Source organism: Cyprinodon variegatus, unplaced genomic scaffold (genome assembly GCF_000732505.1).
Source record: "Cyprinodon variegatus isolate N-32 unplaced genomic scaffold, C_variegatus-1.0 Scaffold802, whole genome shotgun sequence".
NCBI lineage: Eukaryota > Metazoa > Chordata > Actinopteri > Cyprinodontiformes > Cyprinodontidae > Cyprinodon > Cyprinodon variegatus.
In genome coordinates, this window is record NW_015151255.1 from 205,021 (window position 1) to 229,795 (window position 24,775).

The 24,775-nt window shown below is 37.0% G+C and overlaps 1 protein-coding gene across 2 annotated transcripts in view; it reads left to right on the forward strand.

The window, feature by feature from the left end:
* LOC107098707 (membrane-associated guanylate kinase, WW and PDZ domain-containing protein 3-like) overlaps positions 1-24,775 on the forward strand; it is a 166,913-nt gene that overhangs the window by 117,017 nt on the left and 25,121 nt on the right. For both annotated transcript variants that reach the window (XM_015396521.1, XM_015396520.1), the window contains exons 3-8: positions 3,450-3,569; positions 12,959-13,165; positions 15,466-15,625; positions 19,066-19,145; positions 21,823-21,880; positions 22,755-22,861. In XM_015396521.1, coding sequence (XP_015252007.1) covers positions 3,450-3,569; positions 12,959-13,165; positions 15,466-15,625; positions 19,066-19,145; positions 21,823-21,880; positions 22,755-22,861 — 732 coding nt within the window. The remainder of the gene's footprint in view (positions 1-3,449; positions 3,570-12,958; positions 13,166-15,465; positions 15,626-19,065; positions 19,146-21,822; positions 21,881-22,754; positions 22,862-24,775) is intronic.

Sequence of the window (24,775 nt, forward strand, 5' to 3'; positions counted from 1 at the left end):
TATCGCTTGGAAACATGCAAATGGTAACCGATGAATGGGTCGTTTGGTTCCATTGTTAGCCTGTAATATCTGAAACCTATCTTCTTTAATAATTATGTTAAAATTTTACTCTTAATGTTTAAATGTCATAATGGTCTTTATGTCCCAAAGAGCTTTTACTGCTAGATATCATATTTTTACTTAATCTCTTGCATATACTATTAACCTTGTATTTTATTTTGATTATTGCTTTTTTATAAATATAAATTTTTTTTGTCTCTTTTTTTCAGTTCTATGTACCTGTGCAACACGTTATAAAGTTCTAAAGTATACGTATAAAGTACTTTGTAAATAGATGATGATGATAATGATGATGATAAAGTTTAAACCTGACTTCTAACAAGTTTGAAAATTACAATTACATCAAAGCTGGAAAACGAGTTGTTTTCTTTCACCCAGAAGAAAAATTAGCTGGGAAAGTTCCAAGAAAAATTCGTATTTACTTTCAAACGTTGTCATAATTGTATGGATGACTGCCAACCACTGTTTTCAAATTACAATTTGTATGCCTCAGAAAGATGAAACACTTTAGTGTGCTTACTGGGTTCCTTGAAAAGATACCTGCTAGCTTTGCCCATCTGTTTCCAGTATTTATGCAGATGAAAACAGGTTGGTTGCCATGCATAATAAAATATCTCTAGACATAAATTTCACTGATCCTGTGTAACTCCAGAAGAGCTGCACTCACTTTACCTGCTACAGTTAACAAACATTAAGCTCAGGCCTGCATGCACTCTGAAAATATCTCCTTCTTTAATAAATCCTCTAAACGTCACATTTCTTTTGTCTGGCATTTAACTGGAGTTTCTGCAAAAATGCTCTTTTTTTTCCTAAAGGACCAGTCTAAAAAAGCCAATTATAAATAAAAAGAATAAAGTAAGAAAAGATGTTTAAGAGACATTTTTTTCTTTGTTGCTTTCATCTTGCCTTCCAAAATGACTCCCTTAATGTAAGCTTATGGTAAATATTGGTTTGAAATCTAGGACGATTTCTCGTGAAGATATTTGACAGATACAGGACTGCTTGGCAAGTAATTGGCCTACAAGGGAAAGTTCGTGGGATGTTAGCCGGCACCAACTTGAAAACAAGTTGTTAATGAGAGGCAGTACAGGCTGGCATTCTTTTACACAATGTAATATTACCTGCTTTTACTAACAAAGGCTTTAAATGAAGGTGTTAGTGATTTTGGTGTTGCTGGGTGCTTGTGTTTTTTAACTGCTCTGTACCTGAGCAGAGGAGCTGTCACAGTCCAATTAGAGAGAAAATGTAAGAGGGAAAAAATAAAAGGAAGCTGCTACATAAATCTGGTTAATAGGCCATTGAGCAGCCGGAAATCTTTGCACTGCTAATTGGCACAGACTCTACACTTAAAAAAAAGAAAAAGAAAAATCAACCTTACAGATGCTCTTCTGATAGTATTTCAAAATACTTCTATTTTAAGGCTTCAATGTCAGTTCGGTTCATTTGGACAGAATAGTCTTCTCAAACCGATTGGTGCTACTTCATTGTATTAGAATGATCTACATATTTACTGCTATATGTTGTTCGCATGTAGAAAAAAATGGATTTCTGAAAGAATATTCAGTCTAGGTAGCATCTTTTATATCCAGAATTTGTTAAGGCAACATTGCATTGATTAAATGTGAAGGTAAAGAGATTTTGTCGTTGAACCTGGACACCTAATCAGAGGCCATGTTTTGGGAGAGCACAAACGATAGTTTTTATAGAGTGTTCGGTTTTAATGTTTCAGTGTGTACACAGGAGCCGCATCTGTTTTATACAATGACAATGTAGCTCAGTCTACTTCTGTAATCTGCCTACGCTTCTTTACTGCTATGTCTGCAAAAACCCAGTCGTTTTGTCAGCACTGGCAGTGTCACAGCGCCACCAGAGGGCCCGGCATATGTAGTACAGCTGCTTCATTGGTGCTGTGTACACATGTGTGGATCCAATGTTTTTCTTATCTGATTTTGAAAAGATATTGTGATTATCTTTGTGTGGACTAGGTTAAAGAAATAAATCTGAGACTCAGGAAATAAAAGCATAAAATGAAACTCAAAACACCGATCACACCCTGAGCATAACAGTGACGGAGAACCATATTGATGCCATAATCAATTCCATCAAGGACCTTTTACACTCTATTAACAGCACAATGGTGTACATTAAAAAAATCTCAGAGACCCTTCATAGACCATCTACCCTCTGGTTGATTGTTATGTAGCTTTGTCGTATTTTCTGAAGAGGGACTTAAAAGCGGAAGGTTAGAAGATGTATTTTCTTATATTTTAAAGATCTTGTATTTAAACTAAATTCCAAATTAATAAATGTTTCCCTCTGTAATTATCCTTCCTGAAACTTTGTCTTAAGTATTAATAATCCCTTGTTAATTAAAGCCTATCCCAGTCCCTAGTCAAAAGGACACCTTTTTTTTCCTTTATTCAAATCAAAAAATAGCCACATGGCCTCACAGTTCAATTTTGTGTGCTCTGTTTATCGTTCTGCTCAATACGTAGAAAAAGAAATCATGATCACATTTGGAAGTTCCTCCTAGAAGAAAATATCTCTCCTATCAGTACTTACACAGGCTGTGGCTTCACCACGGGAGGAAAAGCTGCTTGCAGGAGGGCCTCGTATCATTTGCATTCAGGTTGTTCTTTGTGGTTGTGGAGTGAACCTATATCACTCCGGGAGGTTACACAACTCATTACTTCCATCATAATTCACATCTATAATTAACATAGCTGTTTTCTGATTGTAGCTGTTGCCATGTGCATCAAGAGAGTCCCATTTATAATGTATAAAAGCTGCAGGCACTCATCGGAGATGACAGACTGGATCTATTAGCGTTCAACAGGCTGCTCATATTTAGAAAATGCCTCCAAACTCCAAGGATTTTGGTCTGAAATCAAAGCCAGAGTCCACCAGCTAGAAAAATGGACTTAATGCACCTTTTTCCTCCTTGTTTGCACCTTCTTTAATTACTAGGCCAATATGTGACCGGTGAATTTCTCCGCTGTGAGATCAATAAAACTAATCTAAGTTTAGACAGATTGATAACTTTTCTTTGAGCACCACAGATTTGCAAAACAAAATGTGACAAACAACTTTGCATTTACACAACGAACAGATAACAAAGAATTAATACACATCTCGTGGCAAGAGAGACAGACCTTAAGGAAGTAATAGATGTCTGAATGTTTGATTTTCTGTGACTTTTAAATGTTTGGATTCAGACTCATTCTATATGGTTTCAGAAGCTGAGAAGTGAGACAGTACAAAAAAATACCACAAGCTAATCTCTGCATCTAACGGCAGCTTTTGTTTATATTATCATATCACTTGAATGCACGGTTGTTTCTTAGGAACTGTGTTTTTAAACCCGGTCTCTTATCTCTATGCTTTCCCAGGTACCACACGGCTTCCTCGAGAGGGGGAGGTGCCAGGAGTGGATTACAACTTCATCAGTGTTGGAGACTTCAGGATCCTGGAGGAAAGTGGACTCCTTTTGGAGAGTGGGACCTATGATGGTAGGCAGCTAATACTAGAGACACTTATAAATATAAAGGCATGCAATCCTGTATACAGTCATTCTCATGTCTCCCTATATGTCATTATACATTATTCATTAATGGCAACTGATATTATTTGAGTATAAGAATTAGAAGTAACTAATCAGCCATGGGGTGTATTTCTTCAGACAATCCCAGCTCTTCCTCATTTACTTTTAGCGCTGAAGTCCTATTATACAGTTAAATTAAAGTTGGACCTTCAACTAGAACATTGGTGTTCAACGTGTTCCAGGCCAAGGACCCCAAAACTGATGGCCAGATGGAGTGGGAACCCCCTAATTATACTGTGTGTATATATATATATATATATATATATATATATATATATATATATATATATATATATATATATATATATATATATATATATATGAGAAATTTTACATAAAACTGGTCCTATAGTCAGTCTATTACAGATGGAGTCATGTTACAAAAGTAATTTTCCCTGGGATTATTGAAGTAGTTCTGATTGTGTGTCACTGAATGTGTGTATTGATGACTGAAAGACATCTTCTGTCTCCATTTATCTGTGTGTTGAATTCATGTTAATGTGGATTTAAAGACATTTTATTTAGTGGGAAAAAATAGCAGGGGGGAATATAAAAAAAAGAAAAAAAAGTCAAATCAACCAAAACTTTCACGACCCCCATGCAGTACCTCTGTGGACCCCCTAGGGGTCGCGGACCCCCTGTTGAAGACCTCCGACCTAGAAAGTATGAAAGCAAAATCAGTACATCATTAGATATTAAAATAAAAACTGATTTTCATCTTTCAAATCCAAACGCTTAATGAATAAATCACACATAAGAAATAAATACAACAAAATCTTCTTTTTCTCTGAGTTTAACTCAACAGTTATTATTTTCTTCTTCACATCTTGCAGTCAGCTGATTACACAGAAGGTAGATCATAACTACAGTACATCACACTCCTAAGCTGGAAGGTCAGGCTTCTCTCTTTGAAAAGGACACTGCATTGTTCGAGTGCTTTAGGGTGTTTATTTCAGCCATCTATTCTGCTATGGTCCTTTTAGAAAAAAACACTGACAGTGTCACAGCTTCAAGTATTGTGAGCACCTTTGTTTAGAACATAGTTTGAGTTACTATGTTACTTGAATTTAAAGCAACACCCTTACAAATTTAATCCCACATTAATTATAACTATCAGATTTAGAATATGGGTGAGAAAAGTTTTAGGTAAATCAACTAGGATGGTTTTGTAGATGTATTTAGGACTACTGAGAACAAATAAGAGACAGGTAAATAAGGTGCTGTCATTTTGCATAAGTAACGGGAAATAACATCCCATAATGCTAGCAGTTCTGTGCATCACTCCTCCGTGATCAGAATATTTTTTTTCTCTCCCCATTTCTCAGGTTCGCCGTGCCTTTCTCACAACACCACATTTACAGATGATGACACAGTGCGAGAGTAAACAAGTCTTCTTCTCTCAGTTGTTTTCACCCTTTTTTCCCCTTCAGTCATAACCCCAAGGCAAACACGATAGTTGTCAACAGCGCTGCATGACCTCTGTAAAATCTCTGCGACAGCTGGGGTGAAATATTCTAATATGATGAAAGCGTTGTGCTGGTGGAACAATAATTTCCGCCAACAGCGGAGGAAGATGTTTGTTGCATGTTAATCAGTTGTTCTTAATCCTGGCAAAACCATTCCATAAAGAAGGTGAAAAGAAATCCTTTATTTCCTGCTTGACACAATGCACATTTACTAGTGCTTTCATTGTATTGTAGTACCTCTGTAGATTGAGATTTCATCTTTAGGTTTGAGCCCTTATTTGTACACTTATTGTCTCTGTCGGCATATTCAGGTAGAAGTTTGCCCATAAACTATTAACATTCAGTCAACAATGTGAGAAAGTGTAAGCAGATGTAGAGCCTGCTGGTGACCTTCTGTAAACCAGCCAACCCCTTGATCCCAGCGGCTGTTTACACAGCCACACATCAGGAGGACAGACTTGTGTTCTTACTTTCAAGTCATGCTTTATTCATGGGAGAAATCAGCAGCCTTATTTTTCTTCCCAGCTCACAGACACAACCAGTATGCTTAGCTCATCATGAAGCATCCAAAACAGCAGCTTTAAGAGTGGTACCCCGTCTTTTCCATCTTAAGCTGTTTATAAATGTTTATGAAGCAGCACTTTAATGAGGTAAACAGAAGGTGGAGGTCTGTGCAAAATGATTTATTTAACCACAACAGAATTTGAGTTTTTTTTGTGACAGACCAACACAAAAAAGCACATATTTTTTAAGTGTAAAGACAATGTGTCATAGATTTGCATTAAAGTACACATATACTATTTTCTTTAACAAATAAAAAAGGAAAGGAGTTATTCTACATTTTGCAGGAGAAACAAAAGCATTTCTGGGAAGTTTGTGTCTCCAGAGCATGTCATCTACAGGCTGAAGTCTTTACCCCTCCTTTTTTAAAGAAACAGCTTAGATCCAGTAAGAATGGATGCGTGGATGGAGTTTATGTGATTGTATTTAGTTATTACTGCAGATTCTCAATGAGAGTTTTCTATGGACTTTTTGTTATTCTATCAGCTGAATATTTTTGGTTCCATTCCCATGTAGGGTTGTCGTCTTGGGGCTTGAACCTCCAGCACATTCAAATAATCTCCCAGCCTCCAGAAAGACAGCCTTTTTCTGTACATACTGAAATCAAGGATCCCATAATTATGATGGATGCACCCCCATGAAACATTGTGTTAACTCAGAGTGCCTCTTTACGTTGCATGTGACCAGGGGCAATTTCTTACACATTTCTGCTTTGTCCAACACTAGTGGGGAAATCCCTCTGTGAAATATATTGACTTTCTGTGACATTTTCAAAGTCTTTTCCCTCTTCTAGAGTGGAACGATTGTAGAGGTCACAGCTAATAGTTGTCCAGTCAACAGACTGCCCTTCATTAGGTGTTGATCTCTACATCCCTGAAGTCACCTTGGACCACTTGGTAGCCTTTCAAATGAATGTTCTTTTTGCCCGTTTAGCTACGCTGCTGTTATCTTAGTATATTAGGAGTTTTTTTCCTTTTGAAATGACTGAATGGATTGTTTCATAATCAAAGCTTGTATGATTCCACCACTCATTTTGTCCTTGATTTTTCTGGTGTTTTATACTGAGATTAATTCATTCAAAGTGGACATTTTTTTCTGATCAAGTGACTTTTAAAGGCACTGGATCAAAAGGAGTAAAATCATCAAACATTTAAGGTTTTTATTAAGAAAAAATTAAATATTTTTTTTCTTAATTCTTAATTATACACTATTTTGTGTCAGAAACAATCCAAAATATATACTTCATGATCATCATCAACTTTATTTATAGAGCGCTTTAAAACAGCTAGCAAATGAACATACGTAGCTAAAAATAATAAAACTCAATAAGAAAATAAAATACACCATAAATATCTAGAATAAGGCAATAATAAGAATTTATGTAAGCTAAATAAACAAGGTCACAACAACTAAGTCCTGCCAGTGTTAAAAGCCAGCGAATAAAAGTAAGTCTTAAGCCGAGCTTTAAAATGTTTTATTCCATAAAAGAGGAGCAGCGATAGAGGAAGCTCTCTCCCCTGTGAGCTTCCTCTTAAACTGCGGTACCTACAGGAGCTGCTGTTCTGCTGACCTGAGAGACTGAGGAGGCAAGTAGGGGGGAAGAAGCGCAGAGAGGTCAAATGGGGTAAGGTCATTTAAACACTTAAAAACAAAGATAAGATACAAAATACAGATAAAACAATTATAGTAGCATTTTTGGGTGTTATGTGCATAAATTTAAAAAAGTTTGAATGTGTTTAATGTTTTTGAAAAGCAGTGTATGTTAAAAATTCACCCGTATTATTTAGAGCTATTTTTGATAAAAAGTTTAAATAGCCATAGATATTTGTTCTCAGAATGACCACATCATAATCTTTTCTTTTGATACAAAGGAGCATGAGCTGTTTCTCTTCATTGGTATATCTTAGGAAGTAAGAGGGTCTAAATATTTTTATGTCATAAAGGAACTGGAAAGGGGGATGTATCTCATTGCACAGTGATTATGGCAATGAAACAATAATCTTCCCCATTCTCTTTAAGCATTTTTTTTTGGTGGCAAATCCAAACTACTTTAAAATGGGAAGGGATTTTGCTAAAAGTCTGAGGGGAAAATCTCTGGTTGCATCAAATCTAGCATCACTGCGCTGTTCTGACATTCCCTTTTTTCTGCATCCTCTGGTTCCTATAAGTTGGATTTATAAGATGAAGTGTAATCCTTTTCCAAAGTGAGGAAGCCTTAAAAGTGAGATCTGCTATTTGCTTGGTCTGCACAGGTGTGTTAGGCTACTGTGTAATTGTACTGTGTAATCTCTGTTAGTTCATCGAAACCTGAGATACAACTGTAAGATGTTGGGATGAAATCTACTAAAAGTATTTCATAAAATGTAATTTTCAATCCAAAACCTTTTTCCTATAGACACTTGTAATTTACACAATCCCACATAATCTTTATCAGAAATCTCTTTTTCTGCTAAAAGGAAAATATTTCAGGAATTGACAAACTACCAAGAGGATGCAAGTCCTCTTTAACCAGAGCCAGTCTGGGTTTAAAATGTTGACCTTCGGCAGAGGAAGATAAATCAAGAGTAAGCAGATGACAATAATACAGTAGTTGATATAAAAGCATACTGAGCTTCTCAGCTCCCATTGAACACACTCTTTGCAGTGTAAGCAGGACCGGCTGGCTCAGTGCAGGCGTGTGGATTAGCTTTTCAAAGTTGGGAGGTTTTGGTACACTATTCCATAGGGAATACTCTGATAGCAGTCGCTACTCCGCTTAAGCCCAGTCAGCAGAAGGCACTGAATGGCTTTTGTGGTTGATCTTCTAGCTGCACAGGGAACCAAGCGAGGAGCTGGAAGTAATCGAACCACAGAATGGTACTTATTTAATTTGGTAGGGCTTGAAGTGCAGCCTATTTTTCTGTGAAAAGGAAGGAACAAACAAGGTCATTTGTCCCCTTTTATGACTCACATGGGTTTCAGTTCTTCATTGAAGAGCTCATGAATTACCTTCAGTTTATTAGTGTACAGTAAGTGAGCTGTGCTCAAGGTACTGAGCTAATGGGATGCTTAACTAATCATAATGCTTTCACTAATAGTCCCAAATGACTTGCCTGAATGCTTATTATGCTAATAGATCCTGCATTTTTTCTTCACTTGAAAAAAATTTTATTGCAGTAATTTTGTAGATTTTTTTTTCACCTACCGTGGTCAATGAATCTGTAATAAATGGTCCTATTCATCTTTTATTTGAAGTAACGGTCAGGCATACAACTTTGGCTGCAAAATGTATTAAACCACAATGGTCATTGCAAATCAGTGTGAGTAATAATATGGAAACAACAAAGGACTGATTAGATTCAATTCTTGGTGGGCTGTCAAAATTAATTTGTGTCATTTTAAATAATTTTAGTGTAAACTAGAAGAATCGCAGACCTCTGCCAAGCGGTACATTTTGCCCCATATTGTGACTTACACCTGTGCTTGGTAATGATCTCAATAATTTAATGAAAGACAGAGGCAAGAGGAAAATTCCTATTCAAAATGTTCATTGATAAAATCAACATGTCATGTTTTCTTCATACCATCCAGCCCATACAACTTTGCGTGCCTATTCAGAGAAGCGCTTTGGATTTCCATGCTGATCTTGATAAAGAATATACTTGGTTTTTTCGTATATGCTTGTTTCGGCCAAAGGGTCAAATACTTTCTAAAGATGCATCCATACAGAATGTTCAAAATTGCAATTGGATTGAGTGAGTTGCATGTTGTCACTATCTAGAGGCGTATTCAGGAGTGAAGCAATGTGAAGCGAAACCCAGGGTGGACGTGATGTGAAATCCGCTGTCAATTTATGTTGCATCAAACAATTAAGGACTGGATATGGTTGTGGGGTAGGATGAAGGAGCGCAGTGAAGACAAAGCTTTTTTCAATCAAAATTGAAATTTGAGAAATGTATGCTGACATTGGATGAAGTTATGAATGCTCTGTAGAGGGTGGTCTCTTTTTAACAGTCTGTTTTGATTTAGCCCTTTCCAAAGACTGTTAAATTAGTCTTTATTTGTCCTCCTCTTGTAGTTTCAAAGCTGGTCCTGGCCTGACACCTGTGTCAGGGCTTTTGCTCTACCTGTCGGAGTACCTTGTCTACATCTGTTGTCTGGGTGATCCATCCCCAAAGACGGATAATAGTTTTGGGCCCTTTTCAGACAGAAGTACCACAGGAAACAATCGTTATTCAACAGTGGCTCCTGCACTTAGTATCTCTGGAGGATCTGGTCGACCCAGGCATGCAAATGCCATTATTGGGCTTTCTGCATTAAAGCAACACTGTTTCGACTGTTTCAATTTGCATTTTTTCAAAATAAAAACAAGGCTTTGTTGGGTTACTGTATGAAACCTCGAACACAACGCTATTCCTGACATTTTGAATTGAGAAAGCTTCCTGGATGGGAAGCAAAATGTCTTCAAACTTGGAAACAAAGTCTAGTGGATTGTTTTTCATTTTCTTTTTTTTTGGAATGACTATGACCTGGATGACTGAGAATCTTCACCAGCATATTCCAGGTTTAGCACCCCTAAAGGCTGACACTGCACTAATGCAAACTCAAACACCGTAGACAAGCAAATTGAGAAGTTGTAGTAAAGACAAAGCCACATTCATCTCTCTAGATTAAAATCTTGACTACAGAACCAAAGATATATCTTATGAGTTAAATATCATGTCTGCTTTGTTGGCCAGCAACAACTTCTAGCTTATTTAGGTGTTGTGTTTAAGGGAAACTTGATTTGCTTTAAATTGGCACTCTTGACCAAATCAAGATACATATGATTATTTTTGAGAAGAGCAGCCAACTGAAAAGCAAAAAAAAAGTGTTGTATACCGACCTAAAAGATAATTTCATATATCTCTAATTCAGATTATACTTGGGTTAAATATACACAGCGTTGCCATAAGTACTTCATCATGATTCGCTCATTAAAAGTCAACCCTGTTTAGACAACAGGCAAGCACAGAGAGGCTTATCGTATTTGAGGTCCTGGTGAACCTAGCCTGTTGCTGTTTTCCACACAAACTACTGGCAAGATGTCAAACGAGCAGCAGTTAATAACATGGAAAATTTGGCACTCATATTGGGCCTTTCTAGATGTTTTGGTCTGCTCTCCATCAGTGTTGCTGTGGACCTGATTTTTCTAACATGTCCATGGACCAAAACGGACTTTTCCCCTGCAATTCTAGAGGGACAGCAGCCCCGAAAGATGATATTGATAACACAGAGAAAGTTCCTTTAACCAATAATCTCTATTTTGTTGCCTAGAAATACAAAAATTCAATCAAACACTTCTGGAGCTCCCATGATGAAATGTTCTTGCCATTTTATACGGGAAAAAAAATGGAGAATGAGACTAAATTTGATTAGAATATGAATGGAGCTTCAAGTCTCAACGTCTCCTTCCCTGTGTTTGTCTGCTCTGAGTGGCTGTAGCAGGATGAAGGAGCACATGACCTTGTTTAGCCTGTAGAGTGACATTGGCAAGAGGAATCTTTTCATTTTCTGTAGTTGAGCCCACCACCATAAAATGGCTTGCACACCCTTTGAAAGAGTCGGCTCACTCTACCCTGGCTCATCAACCCTCTGATATGAGGTTCACACGTACCGCAGGACAAGCTTTCCAGGCTCATCTGCTTATGAGGCTTCACAGCGGTTGTAATGGCAAATGGTGCCACACATCTTCACTGACACACTGCTTTCACACGCTTCTATATATACGGCACACATTCATCAGGGGCCAAGACACATGTTTGTAAGTAATTAATCACAGAGGTAGCGTCTGGCTGATAAATGTCATTCTGCAGCAGGAGGCAGTCAGGGATTAGGCAGCACACCCAAATCTCTCCCTGCTATCATTATGCAACTCCTGTTAATGAAGCCATCTTTGACAAATGCGGATGAGTGTCATTTGGTAAACACAGAGTTGCATGTCAAATAGGGAGGGGCCGGCTTTCATCCAGCCTTTCTCTCCTCCTCAATCTTCTTGCCGCTTTGAGGGAGATCTGCTATCGTTGCATTACCCTTGTACGCTGGGTGTTGTTGTTAGCATGCTTTTAGAAATGAGGCCGGCTTCAAGATGAGCTCAATTTTCAGAAAAGCTGTTGAAGTGTCAGGGTTAGTGCTGTAAAGCCACTGGAATGACTGTGATGTTCTCCACAGTTCCTTGCACACCATGGCTTTATTTTCTTTTTCTTCCCCTCCATGCCATAAAAAAGATCTAGATCTAATAAATGCTGCTTCCAAGAAAAAAAATGCATTTTGTTTTGATAGTGTGTTAACGCTTAAGTACATCAAAAGCACATAATATCATAGTTCCATTAACAACTGGGACTAAATTGAAGTATGATCAAAATTATGGGAGCTAATTAAACTGCCAGAGATTCATATTTCCCTGTGGTATTACTCTACATACTTTAATTAATCCAATTACATTTCTTGTTTTAGCTGAGATCACTTATTGTATGAACTATGTAAATATTTTATCTTGCAAATGGATTGCCAGAAAATAATCTGGTGGTTTTAGTGTAAACACATCTGACAGAGCAACATTTACAAAGCAAATAATCATAATAAATGGTGGGCATATAAATTAGTAGGCACATTATTTATAGTCCTAATGGAGGTGCAATAATTACTTATTCTGTGCCCAAATTGCATTCTGCATACTGCTCACCAGCCCATAGATAGATGGATCACCCCATGAGTTAAATGAGAAAATAATTTAACAAAGTTTTGCACTCCATCCCTTTCTTTTTCAGGGGGCTGTGCTCTCTTTGAATATTTATACTCATCATACACAAGGTCCTTCTTCATTAAGGAAAAAACAGAAAGATAGATAATTGCTGTATTCAATGATCAGTGTAATTAGTTGCTGGAGAATTTTAAGTGAAGTGATTTTAATGTTATATGAGTCATGACAGCCCTGTGGTGCAGTTATCGAGGGAAAACAAGGCAGAAGGTTAAGAGACGTGAAAATCATGCAGAGGAGGGAGTCCCAAAACATTGAACTTGGCTGTCTGAAGTGCTGTTGTGTGACATTTTATGAATATAATTGGTTTATTTGATCAATGTCAGATCAGTAAGCTATATATATATATGTATATGTATGTATATATACACACATACAGTAAATACAGTATATTTATAGACCCTCTTAGTGTTGATTTGAACCCATCTTTCCGTATTCATGGTTGCACCATCGATCATGTTTTTTTTCCATCATGCTTTTTTTTCCTCAAAGGTAACTACTATGGGACCCCAAAGCCGCCTGCAGAGCCCAATCTGGTGCAGCCTGACCTGGTGGATCAGGTGCTGTTTGATGAGGATTTCCACAGTGAAGTCCCCAGGAAGCGGACCACCTCAGTCAGTAAGATGGATAGGAAGGATAGCGCCGTACCTGAGGAGGAGGATGATGATGAGAGGCCCCCGCTGGTCAATGGATTGCCCGGTCAGTCAATTTCAAGCACAGACTGTTTTTCTTAAACAGCAATCTTTCTGCTATTGTTCACCTGTTGTGATGGTCTTCTTAAGCCTTTTTTCCGTTATGAACTATGTTTTCAACCAGATCATACAGTCAGATGATTCAAAGGTTTCTATCTAAGGAAAACCAGCTGATTGCATCCACTTATTGACTCTTCACCAATCCCTCTCATGCATGTAATGACAGTGGAGAGGAAAACTCCCTTTTAACAGGATGAAAAACCTGCCTAAGTAAGAGCTGCCTTCTGCTGAGGCTGACTGGTGTTCAGGGAGACAGAGGCAGAAATACAGAAAGAAGCCAAGATAGAAAAGATTGCTGTTAACCAGCTCCACGGGTGGCCCTGTCCAATAAAGACACAGTCAGGCAAAGGTGTTCCGAGCCAGCTCCCATGTCAGAGGATGAAAGAGAGCACAAACAGTTAGTTACAGTCAGAGAAACAGGACTACAATAAAAAAATATGCCAAGCTACAACATCTATAAACAGAGATGATGATGGCAGCAGCATAGCTAATATTTCTATCCAGGATGGTTTCACAGCCACATTCCCTGTTATATGGAGTCAAATACAAAAGAGCAGTTGATATAGATTGGTTGAACTTCTGTTTAATTCGTGACTACTACCTCTATAAAAGAACCTGGAGCATTTTTTTTCTGCTTTTGTCAATATTACTCCTTTAAAAAGTCATAGAATTAAAATCAGTAGCTTAAATCCAACAAATTTTTTACACGCTTATGCAAAATGGAGTCGCGATGGTGCCTATCTCCAGCTGTCTACAGACAAGAGGCAGGGTACACCCTGGACAAGTCATCAGTCCATCGCAGGGCAACACAGAGACAAACAGGACAGACGACCATTCACACACACACTCACACCTAAGGAGAATTTAGGAAAGTCAATTAACCCAAGAGTCATGTTTTTGGTCTGTGGGAGGAAGCCGGAGTACCTGGAGAGATCAGTATTCGCCAAAAACATATAATCGGTGCATCTCCAAACTGAATAAAACTGCTACTGTGTCCAGGCAGCTTTTTTACAGGTCACCTTGACAGAGTCTTAGAGTTCAATCAGCTCAGCTTCTCGTCTCTCTGAGGAGTAAATATCCCCTTAAAGCTTTCAAGGAGAAAACCTCTATGACAGAAGTAGGTTACATGCTTTGCAACATACCTAGCCTTTTTTTAGCAGGAGAATGGGGGTTAACAGTGAAGCAAGTCCAAGCTGAAATAATTTCTCCTGAATGAAACATTGTTTTGACAGACAAGGCTCAAGCGCTACTTGCTCAGCTGCACAAAGGATTCACAGGGATCCAATGTCTGTTTACCCAACGGCTCCATCATATTGAAATCAAACACTAAATGATCCAGGAGTTCTTTTTATGGAAGGAGACTAGTTACAAATGACTGCTTTGCTGAGGGGAAGCTGCAGAGCGGTCCCAGACCAACCATAGATGGACAGAACAAGCATGGTGGAATGAAAAGAAAGAGGTTAATGGAAAATGTGAGCTCTCTGTCTCTAAACTCCTCATCAGAGCTCAAATTGTCGTTATCAACTACAGTCCTACTGTCAAGTGGGCCCTCACCCTGCTTTGAACCTTGCTGATGAACTCAGCTTTCCTTTGGGCCGTTCCCTCAGGCTGCTTTTCAAAGTGTCTACATGACAAGCGCGCATCTTCAAACATGCCATGCGCATTTTGTCTCTGTAAAGATGAAGCAAGAGGGTGTGCTTTTGATCTTAAGAGGGAAAAGAAGGCCGTTCAAAAAAGCGGCGTATTACCAGAATGCAGCTGAAAAACAGCGTGTTGAGAGTTTTAAAAATAATCTTAGGATTGAGGAGAAATAATTTATTTTGCAAAAACTAATGCTGTAGAACTGTTTGAGGTGTGTGTGTGTTGGACGTTAAATCTTTCAACATTATTTGCTATTGTTGGGAGGTTAAAAAGGAAAGGCAGAAAAGCTCTTGTCTTTCATCTTTTATAACCATCTCCTGAGACAAAGCATTTAGTGCTAAGTGAATTAGCTGTGTCTTTGTTGCTTGTTTCATTTTCTTTATAGTGTAGTTTCTCAGTAGGAAATGCAAAACAACCCTTTGGCAGACCTACTCACACACCTACATCATCACTTCCATGCAAATTCAATCAGCAGAATATCTTCTTCCTTTACTGACCCTGTAGCAGGTGTTATAACGTAGCTTGCCTGTACTTTGGAGGTATATCCTCTAACTGCCTTTTTCTATTTTTATCCCTTTTTCTAACATGTCCATCCATTCTCTCTAGAGCACAAAGACTGGAGGAAAACAGTGCCCAGCTACACTCAGTCCAGCAGCACCATGGACTTCCGTACATGGAGCTCTCTTCCCCGCGATGACAGCCTGGAGCCCCTGCCTTACAACTGGGAGATGGCTTACACCGAGACTGGCATGGTCTACTTCATAGAGTAAGTGAGACAGGGCTTAGGAGACATTGCCTGCTGAGAAAATGCTGTCATCTTACATACTGATGAGACTCAGTATAAGTGGTCCTATTTTTAAAAACTGTATGATAAAATAACTAAAGTATATAATTTATATAAATAGATTATTCATTAAAAAAGTCACAAACACAGGATTGATTTTATTTTGCATTTCATATAATTAGAAACAGTTATAACTAATATAAACATTTTGTCCTAACACTTTCAAGCTGACGGCTGCATGGTTGAACTATGTTCAGGTCTGCTGGCTCATAGCAACAATGTCATTGGTTCAGAATTTGGTCTTTTAGATTAGAGAAGCGGAGTCTAGCTTCTTCTTGTAGTAAAATGTACGGTTAACTTGAAACTCTACACATTTATTAAGTTGCTTTAAGAGTGAATAGATCGGCCCTAATTATCTCATTAAAAGTCTAATATGATTATTTCTGTTCAATGTGTCAGCCCCAGAACATGGCTATAAGTATCCATTTGCAAATGTAACACTGGAACAAAGGCTCAGACATTTGAATATGTTATTTATTCATATCATGTTGATCAGTGGTGTCCAAAACTTTTTGCTCAGGGGCAAAATTGCTAATTTTGAGGTAGAAATGGATTTGAAAAAATAGAATAAAGAAAAATATGCATATTCGTTGCTACTTTTTTCTCTTTAACACATTCAACAGCAAACTAAACCCATTATATTTTAATTTAAAAAAAATGGTTATTTATGTTATATCCAAAATATAAAACAGATAGAATAGATTTAAACTTTATGGTCATTACACTGTCACAAGTACAAAGAAACGAAATGTAGTTTGCATCTATCCAGAAATACTATATGGGATATAAATATTTATTTACATGTGCACAGACACCATATATGTATTGACTATAAATGGAATATATAAACAGAGACAAAATTATAAGAGGCTGTAAAATAAATAAATATGAAAAACTATATACAGATTATACAGGAAGGTTAGGATATGTATAATATATATGTATTAGTGGGGTTATAATACAAGATATATAATGACAGATAATAGCAGATGAAAGAGTTACAGATTATATACAGCAATGGTTAAGAAGTACATATAAGTTGTGTTGAATCCTTATATTTAAAAATGCCCTCATAATTTTTCTCAATAAAAAAGAGGCATATAATTTAAAAAATATAGCTACAGTTTTTGTTTACTTTTTTCTCAACAATATCAGGATAGGTCCATGAGTCTTGAAAAAGTCTTGTTTAATTTCTTAAGTTAACTGTGCGAGTCAGTTAAATATATACCACTCTTTAATTCAGTAAAGTGCTGCTCAAAAACATTGCAGGGAACAGAAAAAGGCTGTGTTTTAAAACTCCTGCTATAGATCAACTAATCTAGAAAAATAAAAGCTGTTATCAGAGAAATCCATGCTTAAGTCTATTACAAGGATGGCTCAGTAATTCAGTCTGTAATAAAGACCGTCACTAAATGTATTGCTACTTATTAAGGTTCACTTCTTCAAGTGTTTGTAATCGACCCATTATATGGCAGCAATACATGTATCTGGGTATTTAGACATGGTGAGAGAAGCTTGCTCAAAGCTTTAAAGTGATTTTAAACCAATGGTTTTTGATGACAGATGTGCTATTCTGAGCATTACAGAAAGTGATTTATGGGATCTCCGCATGCAGCCATAGGAATATGTGGTATGCAGCTGTCGTGTGAACAAAAATGTAGTTCTGATGTCAGAGGAGAAGGGTCCAATTTTTGATGATAGGAAGGCAACAGTAAAATATAAGGTACGTACATCACTTCCTCGTAACACACGGTGCATCAAAACTTGAAGGAGATTAACAGCTGCAGAGGACCACACCAGGTGTCATCAGAAAAGATAGGAAAGCTGGGGCTACGGCAGGTGCAGGCCCAGTCTACTGAATGATAATTGAAAATTGCATGTTGGTCAAATCCAACATGCAGTTTTCATTGAAACCTTTTGATAATTTTAAGCTTTTTTCTTAAACGTTCTGAGTTGATCCCTTATGTTGCCTCCACAGTCACCAGATTTAAATCCAACAGTAAAAATATAGTATCTAAAACCTTGTTTATCTATGCCATTAATAATATAATAAGTTGGTCCTACCACTAGCAATGTGCGTCTTAAAAAGTGGTCAGTGTCTGTACATTAGTGTCCATTTATCACTGTAATATCAATGAATGCAGTATATAAATGGCAAAGAACTGTTTGGAAACAGCATTTTGTCTGCCGTTGTATTTAAAGAGCTCTAAAAACTATTACTGTCTAGATGTAAATACATTTGACCAGTTATATGGACTCTCTACAACCGATTTAGATGATAGTGGTTTAGATGCTAAAAGTCATGGTGAGTGCAGGAGCCTTTGTGATTATGGTAAATGTGAGTTAATTAATGGGAACTTTGCAATACTTAACAATCTTTGCAGTCACCTAACTTAAACCAGGCAACCCCAGTTTGTGTCATTGATAATGAGAGGATATTTGGATAGACTTTCTGTCAAGGTGAAATAATAGAGTTCTGTACAAGATGTGATGTAAAAAAAAAATTAAAAAATCATATGTATTTTATGTTATTTGTATGGATTTTATGTTTTTAATCTCATTTAGTACTTGGATGAATTTAAACACTAATATGAATAAAAAGGGCATTAGTCATACTTTTCAGTATGAATAACTTTTTCGATCAGCGAGAGAAGGCATGAAATGTAAGGTTTAATTCTAACTGTATAGTTATATTTTAGTCACCTTTATTTCATTTCTTTTAACATTACTGGAGTTCCAAGAATAAAAAAAGGTCACTTTTGTAACATTTGCTTTTGTTCGTTCTTGATAGCAAAGAAATATCTTTGAGAATTTGATAGATTTAAACCAAATAGCTCAACCATTCAGTGTTATTTTTATTTTTTTTGTTCTGTTAGGGTTTAGATAAATGATTTTCTTGGAAGATAAGTTTTAAGCTCTTTGTAAAAAACAAAAAACAAAAAAAAAAAACAGTTTATTTTCTTTTGATGTTATTAAAAAGTAAACATCTATTTCTAAAGCGTAGTTATTAGTGTTCAATCGTATTTCAATCAAACTGGACTATAAGCTGCTTATCTATGGAAATATCAGAAGACTATTGTGATTTTCCTGTTGATTACACACTCCAGATGTCTAATCCATTTGAGGATAAACAAGACATGTTTCACATTTAGAGGATTTAGTTGTTTTTTGCAAGAAAAGGCCATCTTACCATAAACACAATGGAAGCTTAAAAGAGACCAGTGAGTTTCCCTGTGCTAAGGGCACCAACTCTTGTCCATATTTTAGTGGGGAATCCAACTATTTTGCATCTGCTCTGATATCCTCTCTGGAATGAGTCCATACTGTTGATGTTTTATGTTTGTTGCTTTTGTGCTCCACAGTCACAATACGAAAACAACTACATGGTTGGACCCCCGCTTAGCAAAGAAGGCAAAGCCCCCAGAGAAGTGCGAGGATGGCGGTATGTTGTGTGCTATTCAAGCATATTATAATCTGTAAACCATTATAGGATTTGAAAAATGCAGTAGCCAATATCTGTCTAAATGCTCTTATGCATATTTATATAATCCATTACTAATATTTTAATATAATAATACAATATCGGTACTTAATAGAGAAATCTCATGACCTCTTAAAGTGATCTTTAGGATCTTGACCTAAATAGCATGAAATCTGGAAGCATGTATCTCCCTAAAGGAATGTCATATATTTGGTTCTTTTGTATCCTAGGGATGATAATGTTGGTTTAAGTGCAGACAGAAACCAAGAGTGGCCTCTTCTGACAGAGTGGGACCCTTCAGCAAGTTTTTAATGGATTTCTACAACAAAACTTACATGGTGCTCGTGAAAGGCAACTCCTCCAGCTTTCTTTTGCATTAAGTTCTTTTTTCCCCCCTTTTTTTCTCCGTCTGCCTGATATTCTTAACAGGAAATGATGAGCATCATTCAAGTATTATTTATTAAAAGCCACACATATGCACTCTGCATATGTGCAGCTTTTTATGCTAATCTTTTAAATCTAGAGAATAAAAGAGGTAGCCTTCATACCTGGGGGAGATGGGATTTCTGATGAGGAAAATGAAGAATTACCCATTTGTTTTTGCTCTGTGCTTAAAAGTTTCACCTAAAAACAATTGAACTCTGTGTACGCTAAACATAGCTGAGAGACGCTGATTATCAGCTGTCCATCTGCTGTGAGTTCAGGTTGCCATGGTGAGTTCAAATTGCTGCATTTTATCCAGTAGCTGTTTTCAGAAAAAGAAAACTGTCTCCTAATGGCACCGTTTTCAACCAGCGAATGCCACAAGTCATCAGCACACTCTGATGTGTCATTTATGTTTCTGCAATAATTCAATGTGCACACGCAGGCGAGTTTAACATTCATTTGTTTATTTTCTACAGGAAGTCTTTTGTATCATTAACTTTCCTCAAATTGTAACAGTTATTCCTCTATTTATATTTGTTTATTTACATTTGATAAGTGCAACAATCATGACAGATTTACTCTGTCAGGGTTTTCTTTTTCTTTTTTTGTTATCACAGCCTCAGATGTTTGCATGCATGGCTTTAAACAGTCTCAAATAGCCCAGAGTATACCATGACATTACAACATTCGACATATTAAACATTAGTTCTGTTTAAGCAATGTTTACGTGACATAATAGAAAGAAATCTAAGAAATATGACAAAATATCACAAAGAAAATTTTGGCTTTCACTCTGAACTGCTATTTTCATCTGTTTAAGAAGTTACATGAAAATATAGGTATTATAGAGCCTCAGTAATCCTAGAAATCAGGAAAAAGACAGCTTTTGTGCCCCAGAGATTCCAGTTTTGGTGTGGATGTCTGTATTTGCACCAGAACCAGAAGAACAACTGAAGATGCTGGATGGAAGTGGTTGGGGAATGTCATCCAGGTCATAGTCATTCCAAAAATGTTGGAAAAAAAAGTCCAGTGGTGGCTTTTTTGGAGTGACTATGCAAAATAAAATGGGTCCTAAGCAAATATAGGCTGATACCACTTAAAAGGGAAGAATAGGTAAATCCAGAAGCATTAAAAACCCTATTATAGTTTGTAAATTGACAAGTACCTTAATATTTTAGATAATTATACAGTTAAATGATAAAACATTTTTTTTCCATTTTGTCTATGATTAAATTGAGAGCACAAAGAGGGGGATCTTTGAACAGTATCCAAACTGTGACGTACAGGAGTGGGAGCATCCTGTGGAAAACCAGAAAGTTAAAGGTATAGTGGAGGATGGGATTTTTCCTGGTGAAAGGGGTCCTCCTAATTGTCAATTATTCTGGTGATATGTTAATGTAGGACCATCCTACATGCTCATCCCCATTTTCACTAACCGGTGGTGATTCTAACATAGTGGCAAAATTGCTAATCTTTACGAAAGGAAGCTTGCATGAGCGATGCAAACAGTCACTTTTAAACAGAGCGTGCACGAGGAGAAATGGGCTTGAGCATGGACTTTCCCTCTCGGGAATGGGTGCAGGGTTGTGCATGTGTATTTTACTTTTAAAGTGGAGAGGACGGGTCTTTTCAATACACGAAAGTCCTCTACTATACCTTTAAAGCTTGGCTCTTCAAATTAGATAATGGCGCTAATAATAATAATAATAATACCAATTTAGTTTCAGACTGGTTCCAAAACACCAAACTTTAAGTTCAGACTTGGTTGTCTCAAAATCCTGATCCCAGCATACAGAACATTTGAGGGGCAATGTTTAAAAGGTTTTTGCCAGTAAAACTGCCTAAAAAAACTGATTAACTTATATCTCAACCTTCCGACAAAACTGGTCTAATTTTAGTTCAAAGTTGAGAGAAACTTTTGGAAGGGAACCCAAAACTCTTAACTCAGTTTTTAATGATTTTTGAAATAACAAGACTTAAAAACACAAAACTCTACGTCTGATATAATGTCTGCACTGTGTATGATTACTTGTTAGACAGTATGAAAGTAATCAATGTATTATTTGACATCGTATGATTGTGTCTGACTTTAAACTAAAGGTTGTAATTACGAGATAAGTCATAAATATTCTGTCTGTGTATTCAGTTTGTCCTTTCAGCTTGTTACTGACATTTCTCACAAAAGAATTGACATATTGATTTCTTTTTCCAGAGTTACCCTACGGCTGGGAGGAAATTGATGATCCACAATACGGCACATACTATGTGGAGTAAGTTGAATTAGTGCTTTGTGATTTTTCACTCAGATGTATATAAAGTATCAGAGCAAATGTGACTATTTAGCTGCTTTGTGTTTATTATCAGCAGACCGGCAAGAATCTGTTCTGTCTAAAAATAAAACAAATGGATTTAGCATCATCTTGGGTGAGAAGGTGCCAAGTTATATAACACACAGAGAGACATATTTTACCTGAAAGAGGTTTATAAGGATTTTCCTTTGATTTATCAGTTAGTGGCAAAGTGAAGCTTCCCGGAAGCACAATATCGCATGGGGTCTCACTATCTCATGGCAGTTTAGGATTATAGAACAATACTGAATGTGTATGCTGCTTACATGGATGTGATATGTGTTTGCATTCAGCATCACAGTAGGATATGAGTGGAATAGCAATTATGTTTTACAGCCATTTAGAGGGAATGGAATAGAGAGATTCTTAACCAGAACACATCGAGGCAGTAGAATAAGGACTGAAGGAAGAGTGGCTCACTGCTGTAACGAAATGGGAGCAGGAAAAGCTTTTGTTGTTTTATTGCTCAGGCTGCAGATAAAAGCCTTCAAGGTAGAAATGACAAGAGATGGAAACGCGACACTCTGGACACAGAGAGTCGATGTCATATTGATGGAGTTTGTAGCTGCCAGTGTTTAGCTTAAAATGAGTTCCTTTGAAACAATGGTCCTGGTTTGTATGCCAAAGGGGCAACAAGATGTTTAGCTTGTTGTAGAGGAAAAGATGCTACTCCCTGTCTGACCTTTATTTCCTACATTATTAGTTGGTTCCTATACTGTATGTGAGCTGTTTTTAAGATGTTTTGGTTCTGCTTTACCAACCCTTCCTGATTTAACAGCAAATCTGTTTGTTTTAGCCACATCAATCAGAGGACCCAGTTTGAAAACCCAGTCCTGGAGGCAAAGAAGAAGCTAAACAAAGACACGACTGCAATCAAGCAAGCTGCAGCTGCACCATCTCAAGGTAACAACAGCGGATAAGTTCATGTCTCTAAATCCTCTACCCCTACAACAAATTAGGGAAAACATCAGAAAGCTCATTTATGGCAAAAATGTGGTTTGAACAGTGAAACGTGTCTTGTATAGATTTTTTAAATGCAAGTGGATATATATTACTATATTTTTCTTATTTTTCCTTTAAAGATTATGACTTTCAGAAAATGAAAAACCCAAAACTAATAAAAGATTTTTATGACAAAAAAACTAAGAAACTGTTTTACTGTTATGGCCAATCAAAGGGGAGACTAATGATTATCTGGCAGACAAAAAACAAAATACAATGTTTTTTTTTAGGATTTTAGTAGTTGAGTAGAACTCCACAGTTGCACATAAAGTTCAATTTGTGGCAATTTGCATGAAAAGCAATTTGGATAATTTTAACAGGGAATCACTGAAAATAGTTATAGGATGCTCTTTACAATAAAACCTAAAGAGAGAACATAAGGAGAACCAAAATGAGTACATATCTAAATGCTGATCCACAGACCGTGTCATCTCCTATTTACAGTCATCTGACTCATTAATTGGATTTTCCAGTTTGTCCGGCTTTGTAATCCACAGATCTCTTAACCTGTTCACAACACGAACTTCTTCTACGCCTATTAAAAATAAATGGCATCAAAATCGCGTGGACCTAGGATGATACAGATGCCGAGGCTCTCATTGAAATCTAGGTGGAAGACACTATCCAGGTACATGAATGTTCCTAAAGATTATGGGCGGTGCCATTTTTGCTTGCGTTCCACCTTAAGACCGCTGGTAGGAGGCAAGGAACCGTGCTAGTGCAATGTGTAAATGGTCGTACGAACCGAGCTCAACACGGTTAACTGATGAAAGATGGGTCCGAACTCAGCACGGATCGGTTCCAGAGGGGCAGTGTAAATGGGGCATGCCAGTCCTGCATGAAAACCTAAAGCCTACAATTCACTTACATCTAAAGGTTTAAAGACACATTCAAGAATCTACACAAAACAACTGTAAGGTAAATCAATAGCAAGATCTTAGTTCTGTTGTATCGTTAACTTTGGGGTGGTTAACATTTTTCCTCAAATTCTAACAGTTATTCCTCTATTTATATTTGTTTATTTGCATTTGCTAAGTGCAACAATCATGAGAGATATACTCTGTCAGGGTTTTTTTTCTGTTATTACAGCCTTCAGTAAAAAGCCAGATGTTTGCAAGCATGGCTTTAAACAGTCTCGGATTGTGCAGATGATACCATGACATGATGATACCAGTGAACTAAAAACTGTTTTAGCACCGTACTCTCTCATTTCCATAGTCTAGGTACTACATTTTACTTTGCTTATAATATAGGAAGGCGGTAAAGGCAAGTCAGTTCATTTACATGAATTTTATGTTCATTCCCAGTTGGGTTTTAAACTTGCTCCAGTCTCCCTGTCTGTAAGCAGACTGATTTTAAAAAACAACAACAGGTAGACCAACTTGAATATTTTCAGAGGTGGGGCGTGACACAAATTAAGGGGATTAGGTTCTGATGCTTACTGCTATCTGACTCTTAGCTCTTTGAGGTTTTTTACTCTGACTTGACATGGACTGATGCAGGTAGGCAATCTCCACCTGCTGTCTTCTTTTTTTCTGCTGAAGTAAACAAAAACACAACAGCACCCTTATATAATTACTCCACAAATGTCGCTTATACAAGCAGTTTTATACCGACTATTATGACTCATTACCTTTAGCCTGTATTTAACAGTGGCTAAGGTATTTCTCTCTAAAACACCTGAGGGAAATATAAACCATGGCAAAGTATGTAAATGATACATATGTAAAATACTGCATCCAGCTTAGCATAATGGAAGATGTTTGGATGATCTTTTGTGAAAACTTGTAATTACTGCTGCAATTTTCTTTTATA